This window comes from Aulonocara sp. 'chitande type north' Nkhata Bay, linkage group LG23 (assembly GCF_057382095.1).
Source record: "Aulonocara sp. 'chitande type north' Nkhata Bay isolate Kocher_YH1m ecotype deep benthic linkage group LG23, A_spYH_male_GT1.1, whole genome shotgun sequence".
NCBI classification, from domain to species: Eukaryota; Metazoa; Chordata; class Actinopteri; order Cichliformes; family Cichlidae; genus Aulonocara; species Aulonocara sp. 'chitande type north' Nkhata Bay.
The window spans coordinates 5,978,405-5,990,806 of record NC_141365.1 but is presented as its reverse complement, the minus strand read 5'-3'; the positions used below and the strand labels follow the sequence as shown (position 1 = coordinate 5,990,806).

General features: G+C 43.9%; 1 protein-coding gene across 1 annotated transcript; it reads left to right on the top strand.

Annotated features, from left to right (window-relative positions):
- Positions 1–4,475: 4,475 nt before the first annotated feature.
- ccl25b (chemokine (C-C motif) ligand 25b) lies at positions 4,476–7,481 on the top strand. The gene is made up of 5 exons (XM_086283716.1): positions 4,476–4,583; positions 4,966–5,079; positions 6,530–6,641; positions 6,820–6,910; positions 6,998–7,481. Exons 2-4 carry the CDS (start codon positions 5,016–5,018, stop codon positions 6,908–6,910), a joined length of 267 nt encoding a protein of 88 aa, XP_086139842.1. The 5' UTR covers positions 4,476–4,583; positions 4,966–5,015; the 3' UTR covers positions 6,998–7,481.
- Positions 7,482–12,402: the final 4,921 nt, after the last annotated feature.

The following is a 12,402-nucleotide window of genomic DNA, read 5'->3' as shown; positions in this document are numbered from 1 at the left end:
ACAGAGTTGAATATGTGCAAAACAAGTGGCATTTATATACAGTGTGGAGTGCATAATGTTGAAGTTCCAGTAGTGAAGCTGAGGTGTCTATGACGTGTTCAGCAGTCTGATGGCCTGGTGGAAGAAGCTGTCTCTCAGTCTGCTGGTACGGGACCGGATGCTGCAGAACCTCCTTCCTGATGGAAGCAGTCTGAACAGTTTATGGCTGGGGTGACTGGAGTCCTTGATGATCCTCCCCGCTTTCCTCAGGCACCGCTTCCTGTAGATGTCCTGGAGGGAGGGAAGCTCACCTCCAATTATCCGTTCAGAGCACCGCACTACTCGCTGGAGAGCTTTGCAGTTGTAGGCGGTGCTGTTGCCATACCAGGTGGTGATGCATCCAGTGAGGATGCTCTCAATGGCACAGTGATAGAAGGTCCTGAGGATGCGGGGGCTCATGCCGAATCTTTTCAGTCTCCTGAGAAAGAAGAGGCGCTGCTGCGCCTTCTTCACTGTTTTGTTTGTGTGTACTGACCACGTAAGATCCTCAGCCAGATGTACACCAAGGAACCGGAAGCTGCTCACTCTCTCCACAGCAGCGCCGTTGATGGTGATGGGGGTGTGTACTTCTCTGCACCTCCGGAAGTCCACTATCAACTCCTTTGTCTTTGCGACGTTGAGGGTGAGATGGTTGTCTTGACACCAGTGGGTCAGGGCGCTGACCTCCTCCCTTTCCAGAGGGAAACAGTTGCAATTGCATTCGAATTCTCCTAATGCTTTTTCTAAATTCATTGTGAATCTTTGGAACAGACAGAAGGTATAGGTCTGGGGACCTAAGACAATAACTTCCCACATTTTTCTGTAATTAGGATGCGATCTAGCAAGAATAGCTTTATAAATAAGAACACAGCAGTGGTTGAGAGAGTCTATGAAATGACAAAGCAAACCATCGACCTAAGCATACAACATACAGTGGTGCGTCAGAGTTTTAAGGTTTGTAATAAATCTCCGTGCTCCATGATAGACAGAATGTAAACATTCTGAAGATGCATGCAAATACACGTAAATAACATGACCATAATCCAGGACTGACACAACGGTGGAAGCAACGGTCTGGTTCTTGCCTCAAAAGACTGTTCGTGCATCAACTATAGTGATGCACGAACAGTTCAGCGGCTCGGTTTTGTCAGCATTTGAAGCAAATATTAAATCACCCAGGCTTTGTTTCCAGCTAGCAGTTTTCTCATTTTGTGTTTATTTTTCTTTAGCTTAACTGTCAGTCTGTTTAGCATGTTTTAATATAAAGGGTTTTTGTCAGGGAAGAGTTCTCAAGAGTGCAGAAATAGGTGTTACACAACACTTTGTGAAAACAGTCAACTTACTGTCATGTAGACAGTTCAAGCCTCAGTAAACATTTGCCTCAACAAGCAGTTTGTGCTGTCACTTTTAACCGAACTGCCAAAGACTGTTTTCATTTTGGTAGCTTTGAAAGTACACTTTATCTCTTCAGTTATTTTTTTTCACAAGTCTTTTTTCCCCCAGTTAACGAAAGTAACAACTATAATAACATTGTTCCCAATTGGCTGTATCATTTCTTGTACTTCTTGGCACGGGAGAGCATTATTACACAAGAAGGTTGTCCTGTCTTTATCATACATGAAGATTGGCACTATATGAGTCTGAACTGCTTTTGCTTTGCGTGTTAAGATTTAAGTTAGAAACCGTATAAACAAAATGTAAAAACAAATTAGCTCCACTTTATTCGCTGCTGAATAACGTCCATGCATTTGTTCCATCTAGTCCAGACTCTTGTCATCGATTATCAGGTTGTTCTAAAAGCTTAGCTTAGTTATGCTGCTTTAGGTTCGGGCTGCTGGAGGGAATTCCCATGATGCACTGAGCATTTCTTCTCCTCTCAACTCTTTTCACCTGTGATACGTTTGTGCCAAATCTGCACATCGTTGCTTTCTGTATGCTTTCTCCTGTAGTTTGCATTATCCAATCCTCGATGAGGTTCTGCTGGACACCTCTTCCTGCTGAAATGCAGTTCTTCTTCCCCACACTTGAAAAGTGTGCTACATTTGCTACATTTGGCACATTTGGTAGGTTTCCTGTTAATACTTTTTTTACTTCGGTCTTTTACTATGACAGCCAGCGATAAAATCCTAAGAATGGGAAATGCAATACTGTGAGACATGGTATAAATATGCAACAGTTAGAATAAAACTTAATTAAATAAGAATCTGCACCATAGTCCTACACTGTCAAACTCCTAAAATCCCAGCAATGAGAAGGGCCACTGTGCAGTTTGTGCTTTTAGTTATGATATTCTGTCACATTGCAGATCATTTATCTGCACTTTACTCAAGAAGTACTTTGAATGCAGCACCCAGAGTAAAAAAACGAAGTTCTGTAAATCCTCGCTTCTGCCCCCGTGTTTTCACTCCGAAGCTGTTTTTCGTGGCATGGTTTGTTCTGGTAAGCCTTTTCTTCGTTACAGACATGCCGACATGTCACAGAAGGAAAAGCCTAAGGCTAAAAAATAACATTGAGTTCCACTTTGGCCCTTGACATTCGTAGTCCTTGAAAAGAACACAGCAATTTTTAGAAATGTGAGTGTTGGCCTCTCGAGTAAAGTACAAGCATTTACTTTACTGTGATATACAGGAAATTAGAAAGTGTGTGTTTGCTTATTTTTAAGAAGTCAAGAGAAAGCCCTGTTTCCTGTTGGAAATGACACAGCCCTCAAGCACAAAGCGAGGTCAATGAAGCTAAATCCTTTTTCCAGTTTTGGTGTAGAAGTCTGGCCAGAGTGTAGACACTAATATCATCTAACTCTGACTGCGAGCCAAGCGTTTTCAGACCTTTTTAACCTGGTATCCACGCCTGACCTCATAAATGTTCTTGATGAAAGCCAGGAAATTCCCATGAGCAGGGTTCCAGGGCCCACGAAACGCGAGGGCTTTTATAGCTGCATATTTGGAGGTGACTGTTTCACAATCAGATATTTGCTGAATACAGATATATGGTATCTAAGAAAGCAGCCCCCGGGTTTCTCCCACTGTCCAAAGGCATGTTTGTTAGGTTTAGGTTAGGTGTGAATAACTGTCTGGCTCTCTGGACTGAGGACCTGTCCAGGCTTCAGCGCCCCTGCAATCCTGACTTGGATATGCAGCTAAGAAAGTGGATAGACTCAGAAGTAAAATTTATAAAGTAGCCACATGTTGCAGCCACAGACCTGCAGGACGTTCGCCATCTGATAGATGCATATTGAGAATCTTGTTTGTATCAGCGTGTTTCAGAGGATGCAAGAGGGACTCATTCTTCAACAGTGTGTACTAAAAAATGGACAGTGTGTTCGTATCTTCTTTGTTTGTGCTGGGAACTCCCATGTTTTAGCCACTCGGTGGTATTTACATGATTGCTTCTTGGCTCCAACATTTAAACCAAGAGCACAAATATTTACCACTAGAATATTATCCCTGGCAGTGTGATCTAGGCCTTCCTGGAAAGTAATATAAAGATTGACAAAAAGCAGAAAAGTTCAATGTATCAAAGGGAACCTGCCATGCTCTTCGTCTTTTGTTTTGTTTTTGCATGTATATACTAGTTTAGTAGCGGATGCTTATGTTATACTTGGCCAAAGTTTCATATAATCAAGTCAACTTGTGTACAAGTAATCACTGTGAGCCTGGAGCTCCAGTTAGAAGGGTTTTCTGATCTTGGCTCTCTGTGTTGTTGTTTAGAATAGATTTCTGTAGTATGGTCATGTATGAAACAGTGAGAGCACAGGAGCCCCAACACCTGCTGTTCAAATCGTCTGTTTGCAAGGAGCAGCCAATCAGAAGTACGGTGGCTTAAAGGGACACAGGTGGTAAAATGGCTTTAGACAGAAAAGCCCAGCATGAGATAAAGGATCTGGACTGGATGGGTAAAATTTATGACAACTTCTCATGTAGCACCAAAAAGAATCTCTTCTCAGGAGTGGTATAAACAGTAAATGGTTGCAGCTGGTATTAGAAAACACACAGTAAACCAACTTTGGCCACTGTCATACATCTGGAAAGCTTTAGTGCTGTGAGACTGGATCAGTGTTTGTGTGAAGAACTGTAAATCCCAAAGCCAAACCTCTCTCCTTGGTCTTGTTCTCTAAACATATAATTTTGAAGGCGATCATTTTCATGCAAGACCCCCTGCATGACTCCGTCCTAAACATGCGGTGCAGCCAGTGTGAGACTGAAATAGATAAACTCCAATTTTATCTTCATTTTTGTCAGGCACACCTTGTCTGCGAGGAAGTTTGGCGATTCGCGAGATGCATTATCATGAAAGGCATTGTTGTACATGGGGTGTGAGTCAGTTGCTTAACACCAACTGTCATTGGGTGGTACTGACATGTGTGTTGACGAGCGTGAGATTCCCTTTGCCCACTCCAAAACAAGTGGCATTCAGGGATGAAGTTGGAGCGCTGACAATTCTGAGTGGGTGTGGCACAAGATAATTTGGGGGAGGGCACAGCATGATGTGCAATATAAGAGTGCTGCTCTTATATGGACCAACATTTTTCCTTCTAGGACATCTTTTGAAAGACTGGATGTGATCAGGTACGTTTCTCTGAAGGCTGATAAAACAAGCAGCTTGTGCTGATCTTTCACAATCTGGATTTTATAGAAATGTTTTTATGTGTTCCACATGTATTGAGGTTAAGCCAGTCTGAGCGATAACAAAAGAGTAGGGGTTCTAGCTGTAACTCCCGCTTTTTTGCAAAACATCACTCAGAGTGCTTGAAGAGGAACAGCTGTCAGCAGCTGGAAGCCTGACAGGGGTCAAAGACACGACTGTATTCTTTCACAAGAGCTTGAGGGGAGGGATATGCTTTGGAAAACAACTGAATGTTTGCCCAACATTTTCAAAGCAGTGGGAGTGATAGAGTCTAGCTCCAACTTTCAGTTTGACTTTGCTCTTTGTCTCCTTGTGTTTGTGCAGTGAACAACACATCAAGAACAGCAGCAACAGCAGGAAGAACAACGGCAGCCATGAAGTTTCACGCTCTTGTCTTGATTTTGCTCTTCGCCTGCATGTACCTGAGTCTCGCACAAGGTAAGTGCAACAAAAATGGTCTGGTTTCACGTCACAAACTGCAACATTTTCGTTTAAATTTGGAATGTTTACAGAATGCACCGAAACGCAACCATGCAGATTTTTACAGTAGCTGATAAGCACTATCTGTGATAAGTGGATCAGTAAAAATATGCACCCATAGTTGGTTTGAAGTGAGCATTACTATGTGCTGTCTTGTTTTAATCATTTCCCCATGCCACATTCCTTTAAAACGTTTTAGTGAACGAGATAAATGCTTCCGCTCTGAGCCCTTTATCACAACGCTTTAAGCGCAATCTGTCATCTTGACTTCATGTGGCGACTTTGCTTCAGATTTAAGCAGCAACAGAATAAGTAAAGTTAAAGATAAAACAAATTCATAAAATAATGGATGTTTATGTCTAAGAAACTGTCGTTTTTGGACGCAGCTGTAACATTAGAGGAATACAGACATTAAATAATCAATACTTTTGATCCATTTATATGTGTAGATCTTTTTAGTAGTTGTGTACTGTAAGAATCTAAAAGGATCCTAATACTTTTTTAGCCAAAATATAAAAGCAGTCATTGAATTTCCAGTATTTTTAGACTTTAGCGCAGCTCTGTTTTTCATGTAAGACCACCGCTGTCAGGTTTTAGGGCATTTGCAGTCTTTTCTCAACCAATTTTCAATGCTGTGTTTTTTCTGAAATCACTGAATGCCCGTTTTTCCCCCTTGATGGGTTCTTGGACCCCAATGTGCCACTGCATTTAACAAATCCTGGAAGGACTCCTCGTCTTAACAAAAGCTGGCTTTTTCTTTCTTTTTTTTCTTAGTGCATGCTGTGAAATCAGTTGCAGCCTCTGCCAAATATGACAGTTCGTTTTACATAAAAAAAGTAGCTTTACTGAAATGTAATAAAAATTAAATATATATAAATTACAGTATAAGCATTTTGGCTTGGCGTTTACACAAGGCTGCTTCATCCAGCGGAAAATACATTCAGCGATGGTAAAGATAAGGTGATAAGACCGTGAAAGGCAGTTAGATGGCATGCACTCGCTGATGCCAAAAACTCTGTTTCTGTTCCCGAAATAGATCTGTGCTACTTTTATTGGGCAACATGGAAATTCTCCCGGACACTGCTGGCCGAGGTCCAGATCTGTTAAAATCCTCAAAAGGCCCAGTTATATAAATTCTTTATCGTGGATGTATGGATTCTTAGACATTATATTTTCCTTTTTTGTTCTAGTAAATAGTCCAAAAAAATAACACAGGACTTTGGGCAACGAAAGCCACACACACACACACACACACACACACACACACACACACACACACACACACACACACACACACACACACACACACACACACACACACACACACACACACACAGTGATTGCTCAACTTCCCCAAGAGCGACATTTTCAAGTGCGATAGTTTATAAATCTCTAACTTACTTTACAGGCTCGTACGGGAACTGCTGCCTCGGCTACGTCAAAGAAATCAGAAAGAAGGCAAACATCATCAGTTACACCAAGCAGGAATCAGATGGTGATTGCAACATCAAAGCAATTTTGTGAGTATCAATTTTTAAGTCCTTAACCTTTGACGCTTGCTGACCATTTGCTGTTCGCACATCGTTAAATTCCACCATAATAAATTAGCAAAAGTCCTGTTTACTGAGGAAGTGACTGATCCACATGTGTGTCCACGACTTGACATCTCTAAATAATGACATCCATGTGTATGTTTAGGTTTACGATGAAGAGAAGGCCAAAACCTGTGTGCGCCAACCCAAATGACGAATGGGTCAAGAAGGAGGTGGGGAGGCTAAATCCGCAATAGGTAAAAAGATACAAAACATACTCTCACAATGACATACACTCTCAGTGACAATGCACATTAATCATCATAAACCCTGTGTCTTTGTAGGCCACCAAAAGGAACAAAAACAGAAGGAGAGAGAGAACAGCGGTCTCTTCAGGCCTCTGTCAGGCATCGTATATCATCTTTAACGAGATGGATTGTGTTTCAGTAGATTAGGCATTTCCTGTTGCTGATGGTGAATGTAAATCATGTACACAGTTCTCTGATACAGAAACAAACTGTATTCTTAAAGTTATATCCAGTATAACGAAAAGTCTTTTATATGAACAGTCTATGATAGTGTTCCCTTCTCTGTGATGTGTAGCGCCTGCTAGGAATGAGCCACTCTTTGGCAGCTTTGAAATGTGAATAAATGTATTCTGTATGTGAGAAAAGAACGTGTGCAAAAAAACACTTTAAGACTAAGCTGAGTTTGTTTTGTTTTTATATATACGTATATATCTACGACAGAGTTCCTAATTTTTGTATCAGCACTCTAATTGTACTCTGTGTTTTTCTATTGCAAATAAAGTCCAAATGCAAACAAAAACTCTGGTTTCCATAAAAGTGAATAATTAATTAGAAATGCATCCAGCTGATTTAAATCATTTTGCTTTGTTCTAGTGTTTTCCGGAAGATTCCAGTAAAAGGAGGCCAACTCGCCTTTGGTCCAGTAATCTCGAACATATTTTTTTACCCTCAGCTTCAGCTGATAATTGACTACATGAGCCATCTGTCAAAGCTATAAAAGAAGCTATTTGTTCTACTGTACACTAAATCCAGTGTTCACTAGCTTGATGAGAACATCATTAAGATAAAAGTGAATGCGTTATCTCAACCGTTCAATCCAGATGGGATTAAAGCACAAACTTAACATACTTCACGTCTGTCTTAAAACAGCAGTACATGCTGCCAATGAAAAGCTCGAGTGTGTTTCCATTCTTAGTGAGATGTCCGTATTACTCACAGTCATCCCATGAGGATGTATTTAATTACCAGTCACAACTCAAGGAAACCTGCTGAAATTCACTTGGGAAAAGTAGCGATAGTTTTTGGTTTTAACTACAAGTCCTTAAGTGAAAAACTCAAAACTAGACTTGATTAAAAGCGATTTAGTAAATACAAAACTATAAAAATCAAATGAAGCATAGCTTTTATATATGTATTAAACGTCAAATGTAATAGAAATAAAAGTATCAGAAAATGCAGAAAAGTGCATTATTATATATGATAGCAGGTCACCTTATTAGGTACAGCTCCTAATGCATATAATAATCATGTATTTAGGCATATAAATGTGGTCAGATGACCCAAAATTCAAACTGAGCATCAGAATGAGGAAGACTTAAGTGATTTTGAGTGTGGCATTGTTGTTGGTGCTGCTCATGCTGGTTTGAGTATTTCAGAAATTGCTAATGTGCTGGGATTTTCCCACACAACTGTGCGTGTGGTTTACGGAAAATGATCTGAACAAAAGAAAAATATCCAGCATGCAGCAGTTCTCCTGGGAAAAATGTCTTGCTGATACCAGAGGTCAGAGGAGAATGGTTAGACTGCTTCAAATGGAGAGAAAGGTAACAGCAACTTTTTCTTTTTCTTTTTTTTGCCTGTCCCGTTTGGCTCTTTTGCCATCAGAATTATTGTCTAAAGGCGAAGAAAGATGCCCAATGGATTTACTTTACCAAATGGACCATCCCAGCCTTGCGGTATTGGTCTATTTGATTCACCTTTTATTACTTATTTTATTTTCACTTGCTAAATATGGGACAGACTTGACTGGGGAAAAGAAAGGGGAGAAAGAAAGAGGGAATGAAAAACAGGGACGGGGATAAAGGGCAAAAAACAAAAAACAAACAAAATAAGCAGAAAGAAAATACATATATCAATCACCTGGATCACCTGTGGAGAAAGGAAAAAGAGAAAACAAGCAGAAGAAAAAAAAAAGAGCAACATAATAAACAACATCACGATGATCTATGGGAATATCACAGTAAATACTAAAAATTATTGTGCAGCACGTAAGATCGACAGCGCACAGTGTGCTTTGAGGTAGGAGCCAAAAAGGGTGTAGTTTGTGTGTGTGATCACCCGTGTGTACACCTGTGAGCATGGATGCGCTTGTATTTAAAAGGTTCCTTCAAGTAATGATCTGTTAGAGGGTGTGGGGGGGGGGGGGGGCACAGCCCCGTCCTCCGGGGCATGAAGCAGGTGTGGAGGAGATCAAAACTCCAGACATCCAGAGGCCCCCAGAACACAAGAGACCAAGGAAGACCAACAGAGGGGCAGCCGCACCACTGTCCCAGAAAGAGCTGAGGAGAGCCCCAGATGAGGGGTCACTCAGCAGCCGCGGAGCAGAAGCCAGGGGGGGTTGCAGTGACGCGCCCGTGAGCTCTGCCGGCAGCCAGCTGTGCCTGAGTGACCGAGCCCCAGGCCGAGAGGCTGAGGGCACCCCACCCCTGAAGTGGCCCGAGCGAGCCCCAGGCTCCAGGCTCCTACAAGCAGCCACCAAGGAGTGAGCCGGTGTGTACCTGGACCCCCATCCCCGGACGCAAAGAACCACCAATGCACCGATGTCTGAGGGAGTCCGCCACTGGCAGGGGAAGTGGTGGTAGGGGGAGATAGGCCTCCATACCTTGGAGGGCCTGAGATGTCCCCAGAGAGGTGGCGTCTGATACCCAACCTGACATATAGACACAGAAATACAGGCACACACAGATACAAACATCCATTCCCCCCCTCATGCTCTCATATGCACTTACTCCACACTCAACCAACGTGGAGACAGACATAAAGAGACGCTGTACACCCGATCACACTCCCCAAGCGTACTCTACAAACCGGGTCTAGGTACCCTTGCCCCTGGAGCAGGAAACTGCACCCAGACCCAGGTGGTGTTACCCTTTTCCCTGCGGTGGGGAGAAGCAGACCGCCCCGACTCGGCAGCAGCAGGGAGGCCCCACATTCCAGACCCCAGTCGGACGGCAAACTCCTCTTCCTAGCCCCCCACTCCAGCAGGCCGCAGAGAACGGGGGTGAGAGAAGACTCCAAACCTCCCTCCGCCCGCTCATATGTAGTGTTGATGCATGTGTGTTCTAAGGTGCATTTAAAACCTAGGAGGGCATGGAGCTACCTGCCAGAGAGCAGCATGTAAGCGCATAGTCCCTCCTGATAGCCCTCAGTGTCTACGTGTATTTAAAATTGAGAGGTGGGCAACGACGCCAGGGGTGAGGTGTACACCCTGATGGTAATTTGGATTCCGTGTAGCGTGCCCACCCCCAAGATCCTATATGTATGTGTAATGAGAGTGTGAGTAATGTGAATGTCTAAATTGTGGGATAAAATTGAGGCACAGGCAGCCAGAAGGGGACAGAGGGGGGGGATGCCTCCCCTGCACCCTGGTGACACACCTTTACCCGAAGGCCCTGCATGTGTGGGTGATTGTGGTGGAGCGGGAAGGGGGAGGCAGCTGGAGATGGAAGGAAGGGAGGGGCAAGTGACCCCTCCCTGAGGCCAGCTCCCACACTGACCCCAGTAGGCACCCCCATACTCTGCAACCCGCCAGGGAAAGGGGTCCCAGGCCCATCCTGACCGGGGCCCAGTTCAGCAGCGCCGCCTGGCCCCGCAGAGCCCAGGACAGCCTACACGACCCCAACTGCACCCACCCCTTCATCCACTCATCTTCCAGACTACACAAGACAATAGACACCCAGGCTGAGATCTTCCTCCACCTCTCCTATATCTCCTCCTCCTGCAGAGTGAGTTCCTGAAGAGAGGAGAGCTCCTGCAAGATGTAACAGCCTCCCCCACCAGTTGAAGAGCCCCCCAGGTGGCTCAATGCACTGGCAGCACCCCGCGCCAGGGCTGGGCCCCCATACACCCAGCCGCCCACAACCCGGCAACACACCAAACAGGACCCAAGCCCCAAGGCCCAGCCAGGGCCCCAGCCCAGAGATGGAGCACCCCCAGAACCCCACGCCCGTCCCGGACCCACCCAGGGGCAGCCAGGCTACCAGGTCAGTAACACACATCCGTCAGCACAGACCCTCCCCCAGCCCCGCTGCACACAGCCGAGAGGAAACAGTCACCTAAGAGCCAACAGAGCCCTTAATAGGCCATGACAGCAACCCCGGGTTGAGCCCTCCAAGGAAGGTGACAGCAACTTAAATACTGCCAAGGTGTGCAGAAGAGCAGTTCTGAATGCACAGCATGTCTAACCTTGAAGCCAATAGACTAATCCTGCTGGTGGTGCTACTGTAATGGTAGGGGGGATGTTTTCTTTCTATCGGCCGTGTAGTACCAGTGCTGTGGTGTTGGTACCATTGGGCTTACCTGAGTTTTGTTGTAGACCATGTCCATCCTTTTATGACCACAGTGTACCCATCTTCTGATCGCAGCTTCGAGTAGGATAAACCTCCATGTCACAAATCTCAAATCGTGTCAAACGGGTTTCTTTAACATGACAATGAGTCTGTTGTACTCAAAGGAACACCACAGACACCACACCTTAGTCCAATAAAGCTTCTTTAGGATGTTTTGAAATGGAAGATTTGCGTCATTGAGGTTAAGCCGATAAATCTGAAGCAACTCTGCGATGCTATCATGTCAATATGGGCTAAAATCTCTGAGGCATGCTTCCACCACTTTGTTGAATCTGTGCAGTATAGAAAGGAGGCCTAACCTGGTACTAACAAGGTGTACTTAATAAAGTGACAAGTGAGTTTAGCATGTTAGGAAAGAATATATTCAAGACCTCCTTAAAAGGAGACACTATTATATCACCAAAACTGGCCTCATTGTGCATTTTATCACCTCATTTTGTTTTACAGCAGCCTTTTAATTTATTTAGGACAAGCTTTCCTTTTTGGAGGAATGTTGCTTTAAGGTTTATAGATAAAACACCCACACAGAAGTCTACAGATTGAAACTTCTTTACATTTTTACGCACCATGTGTGAACAATAAAGTTTACACAAAATGTATTTGAATAAAATTCTGGCACAGGTCTCTTCAGCATCAAAGGATCACAACATGTGTTAATGGAAGCCCCAGTCGACAGCGAATCTGATTAATTAATCTTGCAGTACAACCAAAAAGCAGAAAGTGGTCTTTTGAGGGTCCAGGAGGTCTGGGGCCAACTGTTTTCCAACAGTTTATGATCCAGCCTTGCAGCTCCTGCAACATCTGGCAGCCGGGGACAACGTTCATCCCTCACACATCGAGACGTCAGTCATTTCGAAGAACGTGATGGATGTATTGGGAAATGTCTCCAGACGTCAGCACCAATTTCAGGGTATCATGGTCTATCTAAACCACATGTCCCTGAGTGAAAACACAGCCAAGTATCTTTTTAATCAGGTCCTTAATCCTCCCACACCCGCACCCCAAATCCTCAACTCACATTTTTTTCCCTTTCCTTTTATTCAACTGTTTACTTTCAAGCTTGTGCGATAGTGTGTGTAGACATGTTCGACA